This window comes from Dreissena polymorpha, chromosome 14, assembly GCF_020536995.1.
Source record: "Dreissena polymorpha isolate Duluth1 chromosome 14, UMN_Dpol_1.0, whole genome shotgun sequence".
Classification (NCBI taxonomy): Eukaryota; Metazoa; Mollusca; class Bivalvia; order Myida; family Dreissenidae; genus Dreissena; species Dreissena polymorpha.
Window position 1 is genome coordinate 55,023,686 of NC_068368.1, and position 27,866 is coordinate 55,051,551.

At 36.4% G+C, this 27,866-nt stretch overlaps 1 protein-coding gene across 1 annotated transcript; it reads right to left on the reverse strand.

Moving 5' to 3' along the window:
* Nucleotides 1-6,017: 6,017 nt before the first annotated feature.
* LOC127858289 (uncharacterized) lies at nucleotides 6,018-20,376 on the reverse strand. The gene is made up of 4 exons (XM_052395282.1): nucleotides 20,125-20,376; nucleotides 19,178-19,868; nucleotides 10,306-10,502; nucleotides 6,018-8,262 (listed from the first exon to the last, which is right to left on the reverse strand). Exons 2-4 carry the CDS (start codon nucleotides 19,833-19,835, stop codon nucleotides 8,182-8,184), a joined length of 936 nt encoding a protein of 311 aa, XP_052251242.1. The 5' UTR covers nucleotides 19,836-19,868; nucleotides 20,125-20,376; the 3' UTR covers nucleotides 6,018-8,181.
* Between the last annotated feature and the right edge of the window lie 7,490 nt (nucleotides 20,377-27,866).

A 27,866-nucleotide genomic window follows, 5' to 3' on the forward strand; every position in this document is an offset into this window, starting at 1 on the left:
ACGACGATGACGATGACGATGATGATGATGATGATGATAATGATGATGATGATGATGATGATGATGATGGTGGTGTTGATGATGATGGTGTTGATGATGATGATGATGATGATGATGATGATTATGACGATATGATGAGGATGATGATGATGATGATGATGGTGGTGATAATGGTGGTGATGGTGGTGATGATGATGATGATGATGATGATGATGGTGGTGGTGGTGGTGGTGGTGGTGGTGGTGGTGGTGGTGGTGGTGGTGGTGGTGGTGGTGGTGGTGGTGGTGGTGGTGGTGGTGGTGGTGGTGGTGGTGGTGGTGGTGGTGGTGGTGGTGGTGGTGGTGATGGTGATAATGATGATGATGACATTAATAACCTACATATCCAAATTATTCTTTGACCCCCTTGGAACAGCCCATTCCTTATTCTTAGAGCAATGCATGTACCATTTATTTTCAAGTTAGTATTACTATTCATTATATTAACGTCATAATTATTTGTAAATATCTGATCCAAGTAATCGCATCCGTAGCGCACTTTCAAATCCATTTCTTTTGCACGTAAAACGGTAGTATTATGTTATATCAAGCACTGTTTATTTAAATGAATGCTTGCACTTAATTTCTGTTCTATTGGCAATCTTCTACAATATCGGCTAATAAGTAACATCAAGAAAACATTGTCGGTGATAAATGTGGGTTAACGGCGGAAGAGGACATACGAATGTGGTGTGCTACAGATGCTGCTAAGCTGACGGAATTGTACTCCGAGGCCACTGCGTACAGACGATCATCGGAACTTTATAAGGAATACACGGATTTCCGTGTTATTTAACTAGCTGTTGTTGTTTTACATATATTGTAGTTGTGCTTTGTGAAACGATTGCAAGAAATGCGTATTTTAAGGACAAGATGCGTATGGCTGGTTGCAAATTTATATAACACTTAAATTAGATGTATTGCCTTTGTCAAATACGAAATGTTGCGACATTGTAACTTACAAAATCCGATTTGACAATATAAAGCCTACTGCACTATATAGCAAACTTTAAACTGTTTTCGTGTATCCGTTTTTTGTGAAAACGTTTGTTCAAATTAGTAATCTTGTGAACAGTTAACCCATTTATGCCCAGTGGACTATCCTATCCTTTTAAATTGGATCAATTTATTTCCAAAATTAGGGGTGTCAAGTATATTTATGTCTATATTTAGAATATTTCATAAAGAAATTCATTTGAGCAAACAGCGCAGACCCAGATGAGACGCCGCATTATGCGGCGTCTCATCTGGGTCTACGCTGTTTGCAATGTCCTTTTTTCAGGACGCTAGGCATAAATGGGTTAATAAGGCAGTATGGTCCGTGTTGACTTTGTATTTTCAAAAAGAACTCTATCAGTTGTATGTCTTTGTAACGTAATTTGAACTGATAATTTGTATGCTATAATTTTGTTTTTACAGAGTTAAGATTTTCAACGATTGGGAATTAATAAATAGCCGGGTCCTTAAACCTAAATCATGTAGCCGCGCCTGCACATTTTTGTGCTCCACTTATCAAATGGTCAAACTGATAAACTGACGTAAATGGCCAAGTAGTTTCAGACTTTCAATGAATTTTTTGTTCCTTTTCTCTCCAAGTTGTTTTACTCCGTACTTTGTGGGTGTGTATGAATAGGAAGGATGATTGATGCATAGTTAATTTCGTCTATTATCTAGTCATCATAAAAAATATGTGGAAATGTGATCCGCGTGCTTATGTTGTTTTTGACCCAATCATATATTCCTCCGTAATATCTGATAACAACAAGATCGCATTCTTCATAGGTTTATCAAAGAAATAAAATTGGTAAAGAAAGTTAAATGGTGTAATATTTATAAGTTCCATTTAACACTATAAATAATTAGCCATTTGAGCCAGCAATTTTCATCGTTTTCTCATCATAATGTTTCTGGAGAACGGTAACACTATATTATTTAATATCGAAAACGCTTTTATTTGTCTAAAGTTACCACTTTTGCGACCTTCTACAATATCGTTATTTTCGCTTAATGTCAGTTAATGTCGGTAACATGCAGTAAAGGTCTGCTGCAGGTGTTGCAAGTTTATGAAATTATTATCTGATCTCTCTGTGCGCAAATCATCAAAATAGGTTTATTGGAAATACACGAATGTCCATGTTAATTAACTCGCTGATTTACTTTATTTGTACGTTGTGACGCGATTGTAACGAATACGCGTTTTTATTTGTAAAAATGTTAAAATTGTTCATGTGTTTTTTTACTTTACCTTTAATTTTTAATGTTTTTTTTTTTGTCAAATAAGATTTGTGTATTTAGGATACAACATGTAACAAGGTCAATTACCGTTTCAACCCACGCACTGCAAATATAGTACATGATGATATCTGCATCTGTTGACCTTCATGTTTTCTGGTTCATTTTTGCTTATTTTATTGTGCATGTATTGAAACGTTTTGATTTGGGAACTTTAACTGAAACAAGTCATTTTGTTAACACTTGATAAAACAATATACGGTTCTGGAAATGTCAAAAATTCCTTTCATTGTATATATAAATGATTTTGAACGGATTCGTAGCAGCATATATCATGAATACGTCTTAATCTTTAATTTCAGTAAATCAAATGAATATGATTAATATCATTGGAACAATATATTTCTATTGGGATCACTACTCGAATTGTATGCACCGTTTATTTTCCTCCACAGTACTTTTTAATATTATATTTTCATCATAATAAAATAGCTATATGAAAAACAAACTGCAACGTAGCGTGTTTTCTTCTCCATTCTCCTACGCGGAAAATGGAAACATTATGTTATTAAATATCGACCACGCTTTGTTTTGTCTAATGTTTCCAGTTAATTGCCGCTCTATTGGCGACCTCCCGCTTTATCGTCTAATAAGTTACATTAAGAAGACTTTTTCGATTTAATTGTGGGTTAATGGCGGGAAAATACACCGGAGTGCAGTAAAGGTCAGACCAAACACGTCTGGTACAGGTGTTGCAAAGCTAATGGAAGTGTTATATGCGGTCAATGAGAACAGACATAAAAAGTTTGTTGGAAAAATACGACTTTTAATGTTTACGCGTCGCTTTATTTCTATGTTGCATGTAGTGTGTTTTTCTGGACACAAGAGTTCATGTTAGCTTTTTGAAGAAGACACTCCTTTTTTGATATTGTTTGAAATTGACGAAAACTTGTTTTTAATAAAGGAATACTGCTTGCGAAACTGTAGCTTACAGATTGAAGATCCGCATTGAAAACTTATGTATGATAATGAGCATTTTTGCTCACATCATTAAACGTGTGAACACTTGATAAGCCATTATACAGTTCGTATAAATTTTGACAGTTTTGAATATTGCATAATGAAAGTAGATTCCATTTTGTTTATATACATAGACTTGAACAGATCCATTGCTCAACATTTGTGCGAATCCGAAGAATATACATTACTAAAATCTCCATTAAAGCGAGATTATACGATTTTTATGTGTTGAATTGTAATAAATTGATACAAATATGTTATAATAACACACAATATGCAAGAAAAATGATACATTTAAGACGAATTTCATAAAATGCAGCAAATACAAATTAGCGCCCCGAGCCGATTGTGACGAAGATAATTCGTAATATTTTCCTACAATAACCGATGCATTCGTCTTTTTAGTAAGTGTTCGTGTGTCGTATTAATCGATATCGCTGCAAGAATTTCAAATGAACCGTTAAACTTAATTTAGATTCACATCGTACATGCATGATATACATGCTGGCGAATTCGGCTGTACAGCCTTTTTCGATTTCAGAATTAAATATCTGGCTTCTTTAGCATTTTTCGACACATGTTCTTCTTAACTTTTTTTTAGTTTATATTGAAATATATGTATAATAAGTTTTTTACACATTTTATATTAATTAATAAATATTTGACAATATCGTATATACCCGCTTTAAATGACCCGCGTCATGCAAAATAGGGTCTTACTTCATATGCGACCAGCATAACTCCAGCTTAGCCTGCGCAATTGTGCAGTCTGGTCATGAGCCCCGCTGACCGCTTTTAAATCACGCAAGGTTTTGTGCTCAATTTTTACTGCAGGATAAAGGGATGTTGGATTAACCAAGTGATATACGATAAGTTGACACGTGACTTGTGCATTGACTATGTCAAATGACGGAACTTACTGCGGAACTTACTGACGACGGCCGGTATCGAGCTTAATCGTTATAAAAATGTTCCATAACCAGAAAAGCTTGAAATAAAAAATAATAATCGAACGGAGAATGCTCAATTTATTTTTTATAAATGTACTAAATGCGTTTGAATATTTAGTATCCACCGATCTAAAAATATATAACCTACTTCTGTGGAACAGTAAATGTGGTGAATCTAGTATACAAATTGAATAAACCATATATTTTTAGATGGATTTCTGTTAAACATATAATTATCAGTCTAATTAACTAGCTAATGGATACAACAAATTCCATCGTAGCGTGTGCCCATCTCCATTTTGCACCGAAAACGGTAACATTATGTTTTCTAAGCACGCTTAAGTTTCCACTTTTTATCTGCTTTAATGGCGACCTTCCGCCACATCGTCTAATTAGTTAAATTTAGGAGACATGTGAGTGTTTATTGGAGGTTAATAGCGGACAAAACATACCGAAGTGCAGTTCAGGTCAGAGAAAAATCGTCTGCTACAGGTGTTGCACATTAATGGAAGCGTAATCCTCGGCTTTTGCGTGCAAACGAACATCATACTTTCTTTGTAAATGTAGACGCCCATCGATGTTAATTAACTCGGTGTTTTGTTGAATTTTCGCTGATGTGAAAAAAAACGCTTTAGTTCTGAAACGGTTCTCTTTGTTCAATTGTGTTAACGAACCTGCATAAGATATTGCTGTACATTTTCAAGCTTAATTTTATTTGTTAATGTTTAATGTCAGATTCGTATCTTTGCCAAGTATGACATTTTATTGTTACGTTTATAAATGTGCACAGTTGCGTTAGAAATTAAACTTGCAAACTTGCGATCTTGACGTATCGTATGTATTGGACACATTTTAGCTGTTAAACATGATTGCCCGAGACATTCGTGTTTAGACTGATATCACAAGTAGACAGGATCTAAAAGAAAGTAGATGTATTTCGAAATCGAATTTTCTTTATCTTGCAGGTTAGAAGTCATCGAAGCATAGCATTATTCGCTTCGCTAGCGGCTTGTTGAGGTGACCTATCGGCGAGGCTTATTGGAGCCTAGTGCAAGGTTTGTGCGACGCAAGAAGGTTTGATCCCGTTTTCTCTGCATGAATCGTTCCTCGCTGGTGACGCTTGATGTGTGAATAAACTTTTCATGCGAGTGATGATGCGTCTTAAAATCCTTGCAATCAAAGTACCGTCACATTGATGCAGCGGAGGTTTCACTTTGTTTATCATCTATATGAGAATTTGTACAATACAAACTGATTTATAATTATTTGTTTTAATTTCATATATTCAATACCACGTATTGCTTCCATCTTGAATGGTGCGTGTTTGACTGATTGGCGTCTTCTTTAACGATGCGTTGACAACAACATCGCTACGTGCACCACTCTTACAAACTTAGAATTTCCCCAAAGTCACCACTGATGTCATAACTAACGACAGCCGTACGTCATGCTACTAATATACGAGCCTCGCACTGGGAAACTGGGAAAACGGGGTTTAAAGCATGTGCGTAAAGGGCCGTTCAAGATTAGCCTGTAAAGTACTAGACGGCTAGTCAGGTACGACACTTAACGCCTAAACTGGCTTTTCCATAAGAATAGACTTCCTTCCAACGAAAAATAACATAAAATAGGAGCGTGTTATTCTTGATAAGCCTGTGCGGGCAGTGCATTTAAACGCATGCACTAAGTCCCGTTTCTCGAGAGCGATGTTCATATGTTATTTCGTGGAATGGCTCATATAAACTACCACAGTTAAAAATAAATAACATCACACGGATACAGTTTATTACAGCTCTTTTATTTTTTTAAATCGCTTTTATTTATTTTTCAAAAAGTACAACATTTATCCCCGAGTTGATTTAATCATCATTTTAATTTAGGAAATACGCTTAACAAAAGAAATATTTTATATTACAAACCTAACTTTGTACAAGAAACAGAATACTGTCATCAAAATACATTCATTGCACATACATGTAAAATACAGTGATTGAAAAAAAAAACATTATGCAAATGGATTTTACAAAAAGCACTTTGTGTAATGTTAATTAAGCCTGCTTCTACGAATCGTCCATCAACATTAACTCAAATACAGCAAAAAAAATACAAAAAAGTGTTTATTCTGGCAAAATAATTCACTCTTGTAAATGTGTTGCAAAATAAAAAACAAATGTCAGCTCCATTTGAAATGATGTCTACATCCATCTGTTTCTGCCTACATAATAAACACCTGTGTAACATTTCCTTGCATCTAGCGCTGCTTGTTCTTGTTATTGTCGATCCTTATTGCATTCAGTTTGCATGACTTAACTACAAGCAGTTATGTAATTTTCACAAAAACCGTCAGGACAATATAGAATAAGTGGAAACTAAATAATTATTTAATATTCAATTAACAGTGTTTGATTGTGATAACAGACGTAAAGATTTTATGGAGCGATTAGCATTGAAATTGAGCACCAAACATAGACAATGCGAGCAACTACATAAGAAATGCACCAAACTTGCCCGAGATTATGCAAAAAATTAAAAAAAAGCTTATGAACACAAAATTTGTAAAATCTAAACTCTACAAGAAAAAAATCAAATTAATATCAAGTTGAGAAAAGGAATTTAAATGACAAAAATGACATCTTCCAATGTCAGATTGCTTAACTTAATAAACATGTAACTTCACTTCGTCCAACAACAGGCGACTTACAGGTACTAGTAATTAACATGTTCTTATATTGCGCTAGTTCAGTTTCAATTTGGAAAACCAAAAAAAGAAGTATTCTACATATATTTTGTATTAAGATGCATACGATATGGTTAGTTATTAAGTGTTCATTTAAATTATACATTCAATTGAATCTAAAGTGTCAGAGCACACAAACAATGGTTATAGTTATTTTTTTATGTTCATTTACCTTAAAAAAAAACTGGCATCGAAATTGCAAAATTATCCATAAATAAAAAAATAATGACAGAAAAAGTATACATACATATGAGCAAAAATAATTTAAAAGTAAAAAGCACATGTACACAAACTTATTTTCCTTCTAACAGAAGGGCACTTAACAATGAGATCAATTGAAAACTTTATAACAGCACAAAACCTTGACGGGTTTGCTTTCTAAGCTACTTGTATGATACATTGATAATACAGACGATTTAAACCAGGAGCTCAATGGACTGTTGACTAGGTAAGGAGGTTTTAAATAGGCAGCCCCAATTCAAATTTGTGTTTGCTTTCTCCGCATATTACGAATGGCAAAGCAATCAAAGATAACTACAAGAAAATTCAAATGCAGTTTTTAATCAAATTAATGAAAAATATGTTTTATTCATCTATTATTGTTTTTCTTATTTTATTTTTACACACTATTTGGTTTTGTCACTCGAAAGCAAAATATCGATAACATAATCTGGCCACAGCATTTTTATGTAAAAAATATATTGACAACTTTGTAATATTATGCTTTAAATGTAAAATATTGGTCCGAAACCAATCAAAAAGTTCTCATGAGTAGTATTGTACCAAGAACTCGTCTTAATATAAACAATTTAACATGTTCGTGATAATTAATTCTTTGAAATGTCATATTCCATCATGATTGGTCGCCAAACACGTACGTCTCAAAATAGTACAAAAACACAACTAATATCAAACAAGCGCGATTATAATACTTCATGTTAACATAACATGTCGGCTTTAGACGGAACATAAGCAAAGTTGTTAAAAAATCTGACGTTAAATATATCGTCATTGTCGTCTGCAAAACGGCCAAGTCAATCTCGTCCCTGATGTCAACATGTGTGGACGCGACGCTACAAAGTAGCCTTTTCAACGTAACTATGACGTCCTACGATTGCGTCACATAATGACGTCATCACTTGACGCACGCTGCGTAGTGTCGCTTTGAAGCGCATAAGAAGACCGGATTAAATTGATTAAGACGTCATGAATCATCGGGCCGGATGTGACGAAATATCGGACTGCTGGAGACGTAACGCCGCAGTGACGCCCAGTAGCCTTGGTTCTGAAATGCGTAAAAATCAACGTAAGTCTTATAAGAAATGAGTTTTAATAGTTAGTAGAACTAGCTGAAAACAGTGAATGTGTAAAATATAATCTAACGTACAGTGATCACCACCATCACCATTATCATAATCATCATAATAATAATCATCATTATTGTCATCATTATCATCATCATCATAATCACCACCACCACCACCATTATCATTATCATCATCATCATGATCACCACAATCATCACCATCGCAATACGACATCAAAATTTACATAACCATCAGAATAATCATAATGACCATCGTTATCATCATCATTTCCACTTAACCAGCATTCATTATAAATAGTCTTTATGATGTTGCTTTTGTTGGGGTTTTTTAAATTTAATAACAAGAAAAACATATTGAATCGAGGCGTTATAACATAAGCCTAACAATATCCGCGTGTCAACTTAAGCATGAATTATCAATAGTTTCTCTTGCGAAATACATAAATCAAAAGTTGAAACCCAGTACATTATTCAATTAAATATATATTTTCATTTTCCGCTCTTGCGCGTTTAACGATATTAAGTTACCGCTTACTGTATAATAATAGTCTATTTAGTTATAAAAAGAATTCCCCTGTCATTCGCCAACCGATTGATTTCATATTCCGCAAGTCTCTGAGTCATCGTGTTTGCACGTGACGCACGAACAAAGCGAGGCGCGCCTGAAGTGGCGACATTCGAAATATTGGACGGGCTCGCTGTTTGCTATCTGCGGGAAAACTCATTGCGATATTTGAAGAAATTAATGCAATAACTTCCAGCTGATTACATTTGCGTTATTATTAACTCGTCGCTACGAAAAGTCCGCTCATTTAAAGTGCGCTTTGTTTGTTTCTATTGAAATAATCGTTTAATCTTTTGTTTGTAATTACGTCTCAATCTTTGGGCTCTGATTTACAACCGAGGATTTCTTCGCAGGGGGCGACCTGTTCTGAAACCACATAAGGCTCGAGTCGACCCCCGGGGAGCACTGTGTTTGACTCTTACAAGTGGTTAAAAGTCGGTGCCTACCCAAAATAAGCCCCTACAATAACATTGTGTAACAAAACTATGTACGCTTACGAGACAAAATCATACGCTTATTATTCTAATTTTACTGGCCCTCAACTACAATTTCATAGTTAATTATTGGAAAAATATAAATTGTCATGATTTGCATGGATGTAATCTATTGCGGTAGCGTTCCGTAAAATACGCAAATCGTCGATACAAAAAGCTACAAGTTTAATTCTGTCATTAAATGTTTCAATAAATTTACATTTAAAATATAAAAATATTACATGCAAAACGTACTGAGCTCATGAAAAGAAAAGTTGCATGCTATTCACCAGTTAAAGATAAATACTTAAATATTACATAAGTAATTAACGACCTCGGAAACATTAACTCGACTCTTGTGTTATAAATCTATATTTACATGACCTTATCTCCAATGTGTTGTGTTTTTTTCCCGTCTATTTAACCGTTTGCCTTATAAATCAATTGATCAGTGGTCTATATTGTTTTATTTTCTTCAAAGCCGCCGAAATGACATCTGCAAATCAACGATGAGTCATCGAGCGGACACTCTTTCCGCGTCTGTTTCCCGGCTCAAAGAAAGAATTATGGTATGTCTGTCTGCACAACTTCTTAAAGGCGTTGTTCTAATAATTATGACTTATGATGTCTTTGCCGACATAATGAATTGTGCGTGAACTAGTATTGTTAATAGTAATGCAAATTTACTTTCGGTGGAAGTTATCGTTTGAAATGAAAGTGCTTTGGGTTTTTTAAGATGCAAGCTACTATTGTTATTGTCTCTCTTAACTTTAAATTCTAGAAAGGGTTCCTTTGCCATTTTATAGCACAATATCATTTCGCACCAAGCGGCTTAAATAGCCACATGAAGTAAACACAGAAAAAATAAAAAAAAACTGGTCTTGCACACACCTTGACCCATTAGGCAAAATAATGCAACTCAGAAACCATAACAACGTCTTCAAATTTTATGGAATCACCTACCCGACGCCGGCAGCGTGCCATGTGGAAGTCGTCGCTGATCCTTCGGAGCTCACTGCCCACGGTCTTTTCCTGAGTCTGATGCACGCGGAGTGACTCGACATCCGGAAGTGAGCGCGCGCGGTCGCGTGACGTCGGAACGACATCCGGAAGCGGCGAGAAGCACTCCGACTGAAAGCGTTGACGTAACCCTGATTGACCTGAAAATAAATGTAACAGAAAAATAAGCGTTGTTTAAGTTTATAACCTAAAAAACAATTTAGGTTGTAAATTGGAAAAAAATGCAATGCATTACGTGTGGTAACGTGTGGTAACGAGGTGGGTCTAATTGTGGCTACGGGGCTATACATGTTGTGACGGAAGTTGTTCTTATTAGATATTCAACCAAATGGGATGCTTTGTAAGATTGTGCATGCATGGTTGGTGATGTTCATTGATCCGGGTGACCTCGATATCATGAGTTTTGGGAGATATGAAAATTAATCTTAGAGAAACAATGGTGAACAGATAAGGTAAAGAACTTAGGTGAGTATATAATAATGACGTTCACCTTTTGTTGTGTATGGTGTTGTCGTGTATTTACATGGTTCTAATTGCATATTTAATTTGATTGAGGAAGATAGAAGTGCCATCTGCTTATACATACGAAAGCATGTTTTAGAATCAGTAAGGCATAGGTTCTATAAAATGGAGACTATTATTTTACCGACTCGCGCCTTTAAACCCAGATTCTCGATGACGCATAGTTAACTGCGTATCACACTTCGCAAAATGCAATTGGACAGCAATATTGAACACTGCACACGATTAATCGATACCCAGTTTGATTATTTACATCGAACCCTGCTTACTGTCTTTGCTTACCTCATTTCAACGAGCGTTCATTCATTATGTCAACGCGTTAGCTGTATTAAGTTGATAATAAAACCACCGTAACATAATTACTACTGGCAAATTGACAGACTTGAGTGGTGGTGTTTCCTTTGTCATCAAAGGAGACAAGCGAATCATGATTAACGCGGCGACAGCCGGTTCATACAAAAACAATATTAACTTGACACTCAGTGAACGTTTAATAACACTTCCAGACTATAACCGAACAATACAATGACAAAAAATGTCTTGCTTTATTATTCGTAGTCATTTCGACCTTGAATTCAGTTGACCATTGCACTTAACCGTCCTGCATTAAATTCTATAAATTATTAATTATTTCCATAAAAATGTTCTGTAATTCCTTTATACGTGTATTTGTTTAATTTAACTTACAATTTTTCAAGTAGATACATATGTGATTCAATCGATCGAACTGTTTTATAATGTTTGTATGCATACAAACACAAACAAGCTTGAAAGGGATGTAACAATTTTTGATTAAAATGTTTAACACTGGACATCAATGTTTTTATCACAGCACCTCCTATAATGTTCTCCACCAACAATTATTCCGCAACAAATTCATATTTTTTTTATTTCACATTTTTTTCTTTTTAGAAGATCTTTACTGCAAGAGTTGCCAATATGTGAAAAGACCTTTTGTCTTTTTTTTTAAGTTTGTGTGCATAGACGGACTTTGGATCAAACAGCAGAAATACAACACAATGCACGACACTGTTGCTGTATCACACGTCAGCCGCAACTTAGAAACTAGTAAAACACCGGAAGCGTCCCGTTGAGTGGTTTCTTACCGGCTTCTTAAATGAAACAGAAAATGAACGGTTTGATAGAAGTTCAGAATTAGTGCCCGCGTCGAAGATACAAAAAGTGCAGATAAGTGTGTGTCACTCTTCCGGTAATTTATTTCTAAACATCGAAAGTGTTTACGACCTTTGAATCCTTGCTTAAATTTCCAGCAACGAAACTCCGCCTCCCGATTCATAAGCTTCATAGTAAATTGATTATATGCACTATTAAAAATAGCAGTTTACAAGAAATATCTTTTAAAAATATTCGGCGTGCATCTTGATTTTGAAAATAAAGGTTGAAAATAAACGTTCATAAATAATTACATTAAAATCAAAGCTATAAATGATACCACACAGATCATATAAGTGGTGTCCTCATTCGGCATTTAGAACTCTCTTTCAGCATCCAACGCCAGTGCCACTGAGTGCTTTATACAAGTACAAACGCAGATAAAAATCTTAAATAAAGATGCGATGAAAATTGATTTCAAATGATGATGATGCTTTGCGGACGACATCAACTTCAAGTTATGTTTTTGTCAACAGTGTTATTTATCTTGTTTATTTATAATAACATTTCCCGTTGGTATGCAAAGATGGACTTTGGAACAAACAGCAGATATACCACACAATGCACACGGCCACCGCGTCTAAGATGCTAGTAAAATACCGGAAGTGCCCCATTAAGTGTGTGTGCGTACATCAAACAGAAAGTGAAAGGCGTGATATAAGTTCAGAATGAGTTCGTATCACGACCGTCGAAAGTACGAAATTTTGCAAAACAAAGTTTTCATTCGGGGCTATGGCGGGAAATTTCTTCAACATTAACTTGTCTTTTTGTCAAAACAGTTCAAAACCTAGATAGGCAGAAACGCCGAGAAATATGTTTCGCCAGGGAAGATAATCCGGTCGACGGTAATATTGAACTGCGTTCAAACCGGTATGCAAGTGTGTTGGTTCAAAATTATTTAAGTCACAAATTGACGTGTTCCGTAGGGCGATTGGATTGATGCTCATTCCACCGATTACTTATCAGTATATGATCTTAAATTATTCAAATATATTCTTAACTTTACAAGCAGGATTTTTATCACAATTATTACTAGTTACAAACGTGTTTCATACTGATAGATTACTCGTGTGCCTTGCCACTATACATATCCTGACATTTGGATCCCTTCGACATTATCATCGAGGTCAATTTGGCGGGAAACCATAACGCAATTGCGTAAGGCATCTGCATGGCACGCAGTGCGCATGTCCCGATTTCTCGGTCAAAATAAGAAAATCCCGGTGACCGATTTTAATGTCATATTTAATCATCAAGTCAACAACGAACTTGTATGAAACTAGGACGGGACAGTAGTCATATTTAGATATCTACAGTCGGCCAGTGCGAACCTGCATTTATGTGACCTTGACCTTTTTTAAGTATTGAGCCAAATTGTCTTTATCGTTGGTTTTCCATTCTAAAAAAACATGCCTGATTACATTAATCAAACCTGATTTTTCAAAAGAGTTTTAAACGCAATAAATTGCATGCTCTGTTTGCGACGTAGCAATACATCTTACAAATGCTTTGCATATTTCCATATCAATTAGAAATGGAAATTAATCATTAACATATTTCATAAATAAATGGGGTTAATTTTCGGTGTTTCGAGATAAGCGCACGAAATTGCTAGACCTTAAGAGCTAACTTTGTTGACGATAATTGACTGGAACATTACTATGGAAACACACAAACATATTTTTTATAAATAATTACATTTAGGCTGCTACCGATTATGTAGTTACCGAATTGACCAACATTTTAATGCGCTCTAGTAGTTACGCTGATAAATACAGTTGTACTTCTCCACAAATAATCCAAAATATAAGTAGAATTTTAAGAGTCACGTAACGTCTTTAAAGGTAGCGGACACTTAATTTCCGTCTAAAGTTTATGTTTTCTTTGTGTTTTTGACGATGCTGGAACAGCGTCGTCTAAGGTTTGATAACCAGTAAAAAAAAATCTTCACAATGGGAACCTATGTAAAAGACCGAGCCAGTCCGATTGAGATAACTCGATTTTTCAGTTACTTCGCATGGCATTCGCCACTGCGTAGGAGATTGCTCGTTGATAACATTCTCCTAGCAGAGTTGTCGTTCGTGTTGATAAAGGTAAATATTAATAGAACAGCATATCCTGGGGAAACAGATTCAATAAGTGTATCAGAACGTGAATTTAAAACTAGTAATTTTACATCCATTTTATTTTTATGGACCAATGAAACAACTATATATTTTCTTTATTTTGTTTGATATTTGTTCTCGATTTAGTAAATAAATTGCGAATAAAACATGTAATATTAACTTTTTACGTGATCACAAAACTAAAGAATGCGAACAATTTCGAACCTGCAAATTGTAAACGCTGCACTGCTATTTTATATATAGATATAACAACATTTCTCAGCGTAACTGTCCGTCCCGCTAGCGCAGTGGGTAAGGACGTTTGCGTTTTCACCTTAACGACACCGGTTCGATTCCCGCTCCCGACGCAATGTTATATTTTGTCTGTTTTGTGGTCACCATTCCGGACAGGTGTTTTTTGCCGGATAATCTCATCCCCCCCCCTCACCCCCTCCCCCCCCCCCCGCAGCATTTGACCATATAAAAAATTAAAAAGTATTTCAGTACAAAACAAATAGCTGGAAATTGCAGCTATCATTCAAAATTCGTCCCAACTGTCGTCAATCTAATCTTATTAGGTAGGAGTGCTGGTCACACTCCGGGTCCCAACATTATGCAGCCTCAGCGCGGAGGTAACTCATTACCTTGGAAAAACACAAATACACAGACTGGGTGCAGCCTAGGCGCGTATAGACTCAAACAAGGCAACAAACTCAAGTGCGGGCACAATCATTTAAAATTTACATATTGAATACGATATTCTAACAGAAAGTACACAATCACCTAAGTGTACATACCACGTTTGATATTTCGTTCGATTGTTAGATTTTAGCATATACATGTATAAGGTCATTTCGCTATTAGTTAACTTATCCATATGTTCGTGGGCGAACTCGGATAGTCAAGTGCACATACGATTGAGCTCACATGGTCCGGCTATGTGTTCAAACCTACTTTCGAGAATCATCATGATGGTATTGCCATACTTAATGAACAAGAATGTGACCCGCCTCCCAGTTTCGCTCAATGGGTCAAGTTACCCACGGGTACTACTTCCCCGTACCCCTAAACTTTTTTTCGTACCAAAAATGTTTCGTACGCAAATTTTTTTCGTACCAAATTTTTTTTCGTACCCAAAATGTGCGTACCCAAATTTTTTTTCGTACCCAAATGTTCGTATCAACATACACAATTGTGGTGATATAGATAGACTTAAATAGATGTTTATATCCATCCTCTTCAAAAGCATCGTCACACCAGTACTGTCAGTACTTTGATTTTTTATCTTTCGCCGCTTTCAACAGCATTTTAGTCATACCACGGCGGCCATTGTACCAGCTCATACTTTCCTATGTTAGCTGGGGTACCAGTACTAAGCGACACACCTATGCAAGTAATCGACAACTGTCCTACTTGAATCAAAGGTAAAGGGAGAATGGTAACCGTAAGGATTTCATGGCTCATCCCCGCACAAGTTATCTGCCCGGGATCTAACAGGCGGTCCCTTGATTTAAAGCCCAGCGCTCTACCACCTAATGCAAGATTTTTACGAATAGTCGCCATTGGCGAAAGCGTACACGATGTTTTTAAAAAATAATATCAGAATCTCTTCTAAAATCGAATAAAGTTTGTCATGTTCCATTTTTCAAATGGTATCATGAAATATAAATCGAATTTATCAACGAGTTTTAAAGATTATGTTTTTCGCAAGAAAATTTGTGGGGGGGGTTTCACAGCGATCTCGGTCTGATATTAACCATAGCGTCTGTCCTGTGTCTCAAATGTACAAAGTAAAACAAAGATTATAAAGATAGGTGAATACTTACGCGATAACATTCATTAGTAAAGTCTTCATCTTTCAAGCGCAAATTTACAACTCTCATTAATATTTCATTCGGAAAAAAAGATTCATTAACTGATATGTAATCTTTTTAACGACCACTTTAATTTGAATCTGAGATCATTATTTCAAAATAATAACATCAAATGTTTCCGACTATTGTTTCATCAAGTGCACATCACATATCATTTAATTTTTTACAATTATATTTTAATTTGTTTTAATTTGTGTGCCCATGACGATTGCATTTATGTTCTCGAATATACAATAATAACAATAATAAAGTGTCTTTATTTCCTCATTATCAAGGCCATATCAAGTTTTGTCATTATAATCATTATCAGCAAGATCAAACGTTTATCATCGATACAATTATTCCTGATATTGCACACGACTCTTGAAGTTTCTTGCACAATTTTAATTTTTAAGAACACAAAACATTCCCTTCAGACGCCGCTAGCAGACGGCACTGACTATAAATCGCATTTTAGGTTCGTATGCACTGTAAAAAAAGACTTTAAGGCAAATCATAAGACGGTGATTTTTAATTTACCATCAGCGATATAGAAACGGGCGAAAAGTGCCAACATTTGCAAATCTATAGCGAATAAACTGGTCGACATTTACTAAACTACTCGGCTGAATGTGTTTTTATTGCATAATATAATGTCGTCTACGTGAAGTGCACGTCTACGGCTTATAAAGTTCAAATGCAGCGCTTATAGCATAGGCAAAACAAACTATTATTTATTTAAAGGTACATGCTCTCAGAGTTTTGTACAATGACCGTACTAAGAAAAAATTAATAGTTACAAAAAAGAATTTATAAATTATACATAAATTAGCAAAATATTACTCTAAGCGAAAATATAAAAATATCTGTTCGTTAATGGATTAAATCATTCGCAACCGGAAAATAATCAAGCGTTAATAAGGCTTCTTATCGATAATTAAGCAAAAACTTGTATTAGGGACAGAGCGTTTACTTTATACATAATTCGGAAGCCTGCGTTGCGTAGTGGTATTATATTAACTTTTGATTCTAGAGTTTCCGGTTTCGAATTCCAGAGAAGACACATTAAATAGTTATTCCTTTTTCCTTGGTACTATGATTACATAAAACTATTCCGAAGATAACAGTTTCTAAGTTAATGTGTTAAATGTCATTTTTTTCAAAAATAACGAAAATCTGTGAAGATGTCCGGAAAAAACAAACAATGTAATTTCTAATTATGTTATTTCAGTTTAATATTTTGTATAATTGCGAGAATATAGTGGGTGGTATTCAAGACCTGATTAGTACAATACGTGTAGAACAAAAGTGACTAAAATGTATCATTCAGAATTTTTCAAAGTTCAAAAGAGAAAACTGTCTGTCAAATACTTTACGTGATTCATTAGTAAAGTATATCGTTCTTGTACTTATAAACATGTGCACGGACTATTATGTGACGACATTTTCGCACGTGCATTAAGCCTCGTTTTCCCTGAGCGAGACTCATGAACCTGTTAATCATTCATGTGCATCATGCTCGCTATTCCTGGCAGAGAGTGTAATACTATGGAAACTTCTAGAAAGCCAACAATTATCCTTATTTCTCCCTCACTTTACAATACGCTGAACGCTTAACTTTTCAACCAATTACCAATTACGTAGTTAGCCGCGCCAAATAGCGCATTAATAGTTACCACATGCGCACAACTTTTTGTGGGTCTCGTCCCATAGTAGTCTACAAACTACAGCGAACTTTAAACAACGAAATATCAAGGTCAACATGGAGTGTATATCAAAATGTGATGTGCTCGGATTTTTTAAAATAAGTCTTTCAGATATGCATACAAAACATTTGCTAATTAGTCTGTTTTTTCTCTGTTATATTTATCTTATATTTCGTTGACCGCTTTAATATTTTGCTATAATGATCTCATAATTACTGCACTAAAGAACGTTTGAAGATTCATATGGTATTAAGTTAAAGCTAAACCCCTACAAACAAATTCACTTCCAAAATCTATATCTGCATCATCAACAGCAAGAACTTGGGGCGTTTAAAAGATCTTCTGTTCAAAACTCAAGTACTGGTTCTACACAAGAAACGGACAACGGAGTGTCTAACTAAGTTTTAGTATTGCGATACAATCAAGCTAAAATAATACGCTTAAACTAACAATAACTACTTGTTAAACCCACAATTGCTGCTGCAGTTGTTACTGCAAATACTCGGACATGGTGTTTTAAGGCTGTTCGCTAATCATTCATACGTGCAACTTCTTATAAGGTGCTAAATTAGCCTTCATTGACCATGTAACAATAAGCTAAGCTGGGCTCACCATAGCATTACACGTATTCTGTTCTGTTCTGTTCCATATTACTAGACCGGTTTATTTCATGTGAATATTGACTATATGGATATTAATTTAATATCAGTGTAACTTCAAGCATTTCATCTCTGCCGTCGCCATTTCACGACGCTTTAGATATAAATGGATAGTCCTACATTTTTTAACGAGCCAAATAGCGTTTCAAGTGCGAAGTTGCGCAAGGCGAGTGACGCAATTCAAGACTTGAACTGATTCAAGGACAGACGGCATATTGAAAGATAAACATTTGACAGCCAATGTGTAGTACGCTGATCGTTGTCCTTGAAATGTTGCAAAGCAATCACAAAGTTATAAAACATGTGTTAACAGTGCCGTTTTGTATTTAGCATTTTACCACAAATAAGCTATAACCAGCAATAAAAACGACATGAATAAAAGGTTGATATATCCTTTGAACTAAGATTGCATTTCGAAAAACTACATTATACAAATGTTATCTAAAATTAGAAATATATGCCATGAAACAGCAATTATAAACCACTTGTTTTGAAATTTTCAGTTTAATTTTCGCAAAATAGTGATATTGAGATAGATTTAATACTTCATGAGCTATTAACGCTATTTTCTGTACTAAACAGCTTGTCTTCACTCGAAATACGTCACGTAAAGCTTCATCGAGCCAAGTTATCATCAATGGTTAATTAAAACAGATCGTTCCTTTTTTATGCAGAGGTGGAGTTTTTTAACGACCGTTATCCTTTTCTTCATCAATCTGTGGATTTAACCTCTAAATGAACGATTTTTTTACAAGCCTGACAAGTATAAATCAACGAATGAAAAAAGTCGAATTTACCTCTATTTCCGTTTCTCGTCATTTCAACTAGTTCCGGCACGCGGAAGGCCTCCTCCACGATGTGACAGACGGGGCTAGGGGTCTGCGTCCCTACACTGCGACTCAGTATCGGCCGGAAGGGCCGCCCGCACGACTTCCGATCTAAACGGGACCACTGAGTGTGATAGAACGGCGATGCTATATTAAAGTCCACTGAGTTTTCTATCCCACTGTCGCTGCACTCACCGTCGGAATCACGCGACGGTGCCGGCGCCACTGGACGCGACGCCGCTATAGGGTTCGAGAATACGCGACAATCCGGTGTATCTGATAATAGTTCCTCGACTTCTTTGTCCGTATCGTCCGATTCATCACACTCATCTATGACACCAAAATTACGGGACTCCACAAAAACTTCGTCATATTCAAGCTTTTCGTCGTCCGAGGCAACATTCATCGCGCCAAAGCCGCTTGTTAACGAGGCTGTAACATCCCGTTCGTCGAACGTGAATTTCCGTTGTATAGGGGTCCCGGCGGCCGGCGAGAAATCTGATCCGTAGCCGCTGTCACGTTTCCGGTCTGGCCCGAGGCGCTCCGAAGGCGACTTGACCACCGGCGACACGGGGTGGAAGGCGGACTTCCGGTTCGGCGACTCTGGCAATTCCTTTGAGGTCAGCATGCTAACACCTGCGGGCTTCCATGCGGACGTGATCTGCATTAAACCAAGCGACATGAAACATTACAACCTTACGGATAAATACCCCCATGTTGACACGATTCAATATATTACATTTCGATATCAAAATAATGAATAAAAGTAAGAACACAACATTCTTAAGTTAAGTGTAAAGCATCGTTGCATGGAAAATTTAACAAAGATTTGTGTAAAAATCTACATCGTCAAGGTTACTAGAAAGCGAAACATATTTCCTCTTTTTAAATAACTGGCAAAACATAAATATACTCACAAAGTAAAAAAGTAAAATCCAATGGTACTTAGTCCACGCGCACTGCACTAAAAACACTGCAATACACTCCGAAGTACTCCTGTTATCAATTAATCACCCTAAAACTTGTCACTCGTCTGCTAAACTACACTTAAATCCCGTTTCACTAACAAGATTTTCTATGTTTAAGTTATCAATTTACAAGTGGCAACAGTTGCTCGTTAATATCGATGCACGCGATTACAACCTCGGCGGAGAAATGATCGTTGTTCGCCAACGACTCCGCTAGTAGTAAAAAGGTGGGCGGGGTTAACAGAGATTGTTTGTAAACATAGCGATGACGCTAAGGGTTGTGTATTGATAGTGGCTCGAAGTAGGCGGGGCATTAGCGACAATTTTCCCACGCTGACGTCATGTTCTCTCTCTCTCAAAACACTTCGAGCCTTTGCGGAGATCGTTCGATGGTTTTGATAACTGGATCTTTATATTATTGCTATTCTTCATGGAGATGTTTAAGTTTGAAGATTAGTTTACAATTATTTGTTAGCACCTCTGTTGGTCATTACTGAGCTATCGATCAATTGAAGTATAGGCTGTATATTATAACCACGTGAATTAGCATTCTTTAAGGCGGCGCGTGCATCTTTGTATTAATGATATATGAACAGTCAATTGTATCTCAGCGCTCAAATTATGCCTTCTGTCACGGTAGCTGATGTGTTATTTTTATAACGTTCATGCCCAAGGAATCCCGGGGATCATGGTGTTATATAATCATTTTATCACATGTAAATGACATTTCACATGATTTGCCAGTTGCAATAACAGTGCGTTTAAAAAGGAAGTTTATCGGCTTATATACGAACGGCTGTGGTTCGAATACCGGAAAATAATTATATTTTTTTTTGTTGTTGTTTTGTTTTTAATTATTTTAAATTTAATGAATTTTATGCAGGAATAACTATGCGTTATGATGTCCAAATTACATGAAAAGCAGACAAAACTGCACCGTATAATACATACATAAAAGAAATAAACATCAGTTTTTTATAAATAAAATGTTCACGAACAAAATAAAACAAATTTATAAGTCTTGTTTGCACAAAAAAAAGTTAAATTTTGGGATTCGAGCCGCGACATTAACCATAGATTATGTGACGAGCATTATACCAAAAGAAATAAAGTAGAAAATGCTGATATATTTTAAACCCAGCTAACACAATATACGGTACATTACACGTAATCTACCCGATAAAAGTATGCCATCAAGAAATCACTAAAGCTCGTCCATTATTTAAGTAACGCTTTCAGCCACCGTGAAATTATTCATGGTTTTACCACTGAAAAAAAGAACTACAGCCCTAGGGAATCATCCTGCTACGGCTATCATTTGATTAAACAAAACTAGTAAGTAACATTCACCTTGTAAATCCTCCGTATGAAACGCTTTATACTCTGCAATCAAACTAGATTTAAACACAACATTTATCTTAAATAACCAGTCGTTTCAAAACATCTAATCGAAATAACATTTCGAACAATATAACAAACAAGTTGTTCTTCTTATTTTTTCCCTTCTTATTTGTTATTATTATTTGTGATTGTTAAATGTCTGTGTGAAGTTAAATTTCTCCCAAAACATAAGCGGTGGAAAATGACGAATCTTTTTCCCAGCGAGTAGATAGATATATCTCATCTGACTGACCAAAGTGTCATATAATAATTTAAAGGGACACACTTTATTTTCTGTATAAACTTTAATTATGGAAAGTGATTAATATACTGAGGATTTGTGAATGTGTGTGCGTAAGAAAATTAACAATTGCTATCAAAAACAAACAGTAACAAAACAAAATTAATGGTTACATGGGCATATCGACGGTAAATGTGTTCTTTTATTTTAAAAAATAAGAGTATCTTTTAATAGCAAGATTTAAATGGTAGCTTCACACATTTATATCATTTTAAGAAACGATAAAATTAACTTATAAAATCTAGTGGTCACACGGACACGTTTTATTGGGTGCTAAACAATCAGTAGAAGTAGTAAAATCGTAACGAAGAATGAAATTCGCAAAAGGCATCGCAATACGCCTACGCACTATAAAAAACAGGACTTAAATGTAGGAAATTTCTCTTCGAAGTAGAACTTTTTATTTATGCCTGAAATCGTGTCCCACTGGTGGTGTATATCGCAATTGTGTTTCATGCTAAGTACTGTTTTCTTAACATTTTCATCAGCAATATAAAATTCTTATTAAATATTTATTTTATGTTTGAAAAAGGTATTATACATTGACTTTATTCATTAATAAGGGGGGGGGGCGGGGCGGGGGCAATACAGCATGCCCTGAACGTATTTAAAGATGTTTCATCAGACATTGTTGACTATGAATTATAAAGGGTCTACTTCCAATAACATCGAGTATTACTCAATTAAGGGGAAATATTGCCCAATCAAACCTTTTTTAATACTGCCGTGCTAAATTGTTCTTGGATTACTCTCTTACGGAGTTGCAATTTTTACTCACTAAGCATGTCCATGGTGTTTGTATATAAAACAATTGAAATGTGTTACATCACATTGTGATTCACTATTTACTATTTTTAAATGATGCGCAGTCCACATGCTAGATATATATATGCATATCGTACGATCTTGGAAATAGGTCAATTGCTTCAGTTTGCGTAAACTTGTTTGCTGTACTAAAAATAAGTACAAACTATAAGTATATATTTGATAATATCTTGAAAATTATAACAAGATTTCCGGGATTGTTTGCGACGATCGTGTTTCAGACAAGTGTGTTTAAAAGATATGTATTTTTCATGTGCTCTTTACACTTATTGTCGTATCGAATTTCGGTTCGCAAGGTCAACCGCGCGATATTAGAAATAGCCTTTTTCAGACACGGACATTAAGGAATCATTATTCAAGCAGTGAGATCATGTATACACGTGTGAAACAAAACAAAAAGTATTTTTGGTAACAATTAAAACGGCATTAAACGAAAATGAATTATATTAAATGACTATCATAATAAATCAAACACACATGTTTGGAACACTTAGAAACAAGCTTTAACAAGTTAAATGCTCAGCCTTACCTGGTTATTTTATAGGTAACATTTTAGTGAAAATAATTTTGGTCCAGATAACTACTTCTACATTGACTTGTGTTAACGAGCCCTAAGCATATGATAAGCGCCCGATTGGAGCAAAAAGAAACCATGTGCCTTCTTATTTCAATATCACATGGTACCTTTTTGCACCAAGGGGCGATTTGATATAGCAACAAGACTCGAATTGATGCTTGGATTGTCCACAGACACTTATTCGTGGCTTCTATAAATTTATTTTACAGGGGACTATAACATTCATTTTACAGTCTCTTCCAACATACGACAGCTTAAACCAGATGCTACCAATTTGTAAAACAGTGCAGTTACGCCGTCATTTATCCGTTATTCCGTTTCATCTGCATGCTAATATCAATTAAATCTTAATTAAACCGCGTCGATGATACGACTATCGCTTTGATCCGGGCGCATAAAGATATTAACGGTCATTTTACCTGCGGTCAGCGCTGACCGGCTGGACATTCGATCTGACCTTATCTGACCGATCTTTTCAGACGATCGCCCCGACGAAAGCGTCCGGCCAGTGAGTAGCTATGAAGTGTTCTAATTTATTAAACTTGTCGTCTGACAATTGGTCTTGTTAGTAGCCTATTTTGATTAGTAATGGAGTTTTCTTCAAAACGGAAGTGATGTCATTAAGTTTTGTATTGTGTTTGCAAATCGTATATATTCGGGTGTATCCGGGAAGGTTCGGAAGTTTGTTAAGAAACGGATCTAAAATCACTATCATCAGAGTATATGTCGTTTCATTGGCCCGTCCGATATTGTTTCAAATGTATATGTGTACAAATTATTCTTGAAACATACGTTTTGAAACACAAGCACGTCGCCAAAAAAGGTTTTTCTCACATACTTGTTTAGTAAAATACATATAAGCCCATACTATAACCTAATTCGCGGTTTGCAAAATCGTCGTTGAAATTAATAATTACATATTATGTATCCAATTATTCCAATAAAAGCATAAACCTTGAAGCATATAGTGTAAATGTCTTGCTTATAGGAAACATCGGCTTGTTAAATACAGGACATATTACATGTTTTCTTAATTACTTTTTGAAATATCTTGACATTGAATACGAAGTCAACTAACAGGACATGACACATGTGATGCAGTTGACATAATAATGCCGATTAAGGCAAGATGGTTGGCGCTAGAGGTCTTATTTTCACCTTCCCCAAGATTCGAGTTTCTGAGACAAACACCAAACACAATCAGTTCGAAGTAGCCCGATCTATGTCTCAATATGAGGACAATTAGGATTCCTAATAGAGTATCGTTCTGGGAATATAGGGCTTAATTAATTTGCGCAAAGTTTAGTCCCAGATAAGCCTGTGTGGATTAATCAGGGACGATACTGTAAGCTTTTCCCCGTTTGCATGTTGTATCTTATTTGCGAAAATCCACTTTAGGTGGAAAGCGTCGTTCCTACCTAGCATGTGCGCACTTGACGTACATGCATTAGACCCCGTTTTCCCAGAACGAGGCTGAATTATATTAACCCTTTGCATGCTGGAAATTTGTCGTCTGCTAAAATGTTGTCTGCTAAATTTCTAAAATTAGCATTTTCTTCGATTTTTTTCAAAGAATACTATCAGAATAGCAAACAGTTTGGATCCTGATGAGACGCCACGTTTTGTGGCGTCTCATCTGGATCCAAAATTGTTTGCACAGGCCTTTAAAATTCGGTTCCCGCACTGAAAGAGTTAAGACCGGAGATAAAAGCCTGTCGCGGCTTCCATTACCAAGTCTGCAGCGCTGTTAGTCCATGCGCTAAGTTAATTGCATATGTACATTACTATACAATAATTATACATTGTTTTACAAAGAAAAGAAGCAGCGTGTAATGTTATAACTGTTGCAATTTTAAAAGAACGATTGGCATTTTGAGTCACTGTGCATTAATCTAATACATTTGCCATAATCACTAAACATGTTAATTTCCTTTGTATTTGAATTGCTTTATCTTCCAAATGATGTTTGTTTTAGTTGTTTTGTATTTAATAAAAACTCATGTTGTTTATGCCATTGAGCATTAAATGAAAAAAATCTAAAATACCTGTTTCTGTTATGTTATGGTCTGTAATGAAAAGTTTAGAGGATGCATTTGTTTATGTACCAAATGTTTTGAATAATACACATATATTTTGAAGTAACAGTTGCTTAGGATTTCACTGTACCGTTATATAAAGATTCAACCACTTACCTCGACATCTCATCACGCGTTTATATAAATACTTTTCGTGACGCGTTTAAATCTTTACGTTAAAGTCATCAGTTTATAAATAGTATACAATTCCATCATGTGTTTATATCGAACTGAATGATTCAAATCATTACATTTTGAAATTAAACGCGAACAAGATAATAATAAAAGCCAGCCACATTTTTCCAATGCAAAAGCCACATTTTCCCAATGCAAAAGCCACATTTTTTCAATGCAAAAGCGACATTTTTCCAATGCAAAAGCCACATTTTTCCAATGCAAAAGCTTGCACAAAATAATTGAGCCACGATCTGGGAAAACAGGACGTAATGCCTGTGCGTAAATAGTCGTCCCAGATAAGCCTGTGCGTAAATAGTCGTCCCAGATAAGCCTGTGCGTAAATAGTCGTCCCAGATAGGCCTGTGCGTAAATAGTCGTCCCAGATAGGCCTGTGCGTAAATAGTCGTCCCAGATAGGCCTGTGCGTAAATAGTCGTCCCAGATAGGCCTGTGCGTAAATAGTCGTCCCAGATTGGCCTGTGCGTAAATAGTCGTCCCAGATAGGCCTGTGCGTAAATAGTCGTCCCAGATAGGCCTGTGCGTAAATAGTCGTCCCAGATAGGCCTGTGCGTAAATAGTCGTCCCAGATAGGCCTGTGCGTAAATAGTCGTCCCAGATAGGCCTGTGCGTAAATAGTCGTCCCAGATAGGCCTGTGCGTAAATAGTCGTCCCAGATAGGCCTGTGCGTAAATAGTCGTCCCAGATAGGCCTGTGCGTAAATAGTCGTCCCAGATAGGCCTGTCCGTAAATAGTCGTCCCAGATAGGCCTGTGCGTAAATAGTCGTCCCAGATAGGTCTGTGCGTAAATAGTCGTCCCAGATAGGCCTGTGCGTAAATAGTCGTCCCAGATAGGCCTGTGCGTAAATAGTCGTCCCAGATAGGCCTGTGCGTAAATAGTCGTCCCAGATAGGCCTGTGTGTTAATAGTCGTCCCAGATAGGCCTGTGTGTTAATAGTCGTCCCAGATAGGCCTGTGCGTAAATAGTGTTCCCAGATAGGCCTGTGCGTTAATAGTCGTCCCAGATAGGCCTGTGCGTAAATAGTCGTCCCAGATAGGCCTGTGCGTAAATAGTCGTCCCAGATAGGCCTGTGCGTAAATAGTCGTCCCAGATAGGCCTGTGCGTAAATAGTCGTCCCAGATAGGCCTGTGCGTAAATAGTCGTCCCAGATAGGCCTGTGCGTAAATAGTCGTCCCAGATAGGCCTGTGCGTAAATAGTCGTCCCAGATAGGCCTGTGCGTAAATAGTCGTCCCAGATAGGCCTGTGCGTAAATAGTCGTCCCAGATAGGCCTGTGCGTAAATAGTCGTCCCAGATAGGCCTGTGCGTAAATAGTCGTCCCAGATAGGCCTGTGCGTAAATAGTCGTCCCAGATAGGCCTGTGCGTAAATAGTCGTCCCAGATAGGCCTGTGCGTAAATAGTCGTCCCAGATAGGCCTGTGCGTAAATAGTCGTCCCAGATAGGCCTGTGCGTAAATAGTCGTCCCAGATAGGCCTGTGCGTAAATAGTCGTCCCAGATAGGCCTGTGCGTAAATAGTCGTCCCAGATAGGTCTGTGCGTAAATAGTCGTCCCAGATAGGCCTGTGCGTAAATAGTCGTCCCAGATAGGCCTGTGCGTAAATAGTCGTCCCAGATAGGCCTGTGCGTAAATAGTCGTCCCAGATAGGCCTGTGCAGACTTTTCACTAAGAAGACACTTCCTTTACACGAAAAATTCAACTTAAAGTGAAATCGCCATCCTATTAGCCTGTACGCATAACACATGCTAATATGGGACGAATATTTACACAAATGCATTAAACAACGTTTTCCCACAGCGAAGTTCAATGTATTCTTCTGGTAATCAAGACTTGCCTAAGCATGCAAGAAGCTCCGTGCTATTGTTCAAGTTGGACTTAATTAAACTTACCATCGAATTTGACCAGAATGTCGACAAATAAGCCGCCTTGTAGGAAACTGGGCTCAATGCCTGTGCAGTCCGCACAGGCTGATCTCGCACAATACTTTCCGCATACTCTGGATTTACGTTTAGGACAGACCTGCTTTAAAGGAACTCCTTAGCGGACTCCACAAGCTTATTTGGGACGACACTTTCAGAACATGCATTAAGCCCAGTTTTCCCAGAACGCGGCTTAATAATTATTTAGGGTCGTTAAAAGGTCGACTCATGACCGAATACTTGACTTGGGCAGTTGTGTTGTATGAATTTCCAAATGTCATATAATCAACTTCCTTAGTTTTAACAAACAGATGTTGTTGTTTTTTAGCTACACACAATAATCTAGGTTTAGTGATAATTATCTAATTTTAAATAAATAGAATACACCATTGAACAATGTTCTACTGATTTTCAAGATAGA

Excerpts from the sequence above, each read along its gene's own strand:
- LOC127858289 (XM_052395282.1), bottom strand. The coding sequence starts at position 19,835 with ATGCTGACCTCAAAGGAATTGCCAGAGTCGCCGAACCGGAAGTCCGCC. Across the intron at positions 10,503-19,177 it reads GACGAGAAACGGAAATAGAG|GTCAATCAGGGTTACGTCAA; the intron begins GTAAATTCGACT and ends ATTTATTTTCAG. Across the intron at positions 8,263-10,305 it reads TGGCACGCTGCCGGCGTCGG|AACCAAGGCTACTGGGCGTC; the intron begins GTAGGTGATTCC and ends TACGCATTTCAG.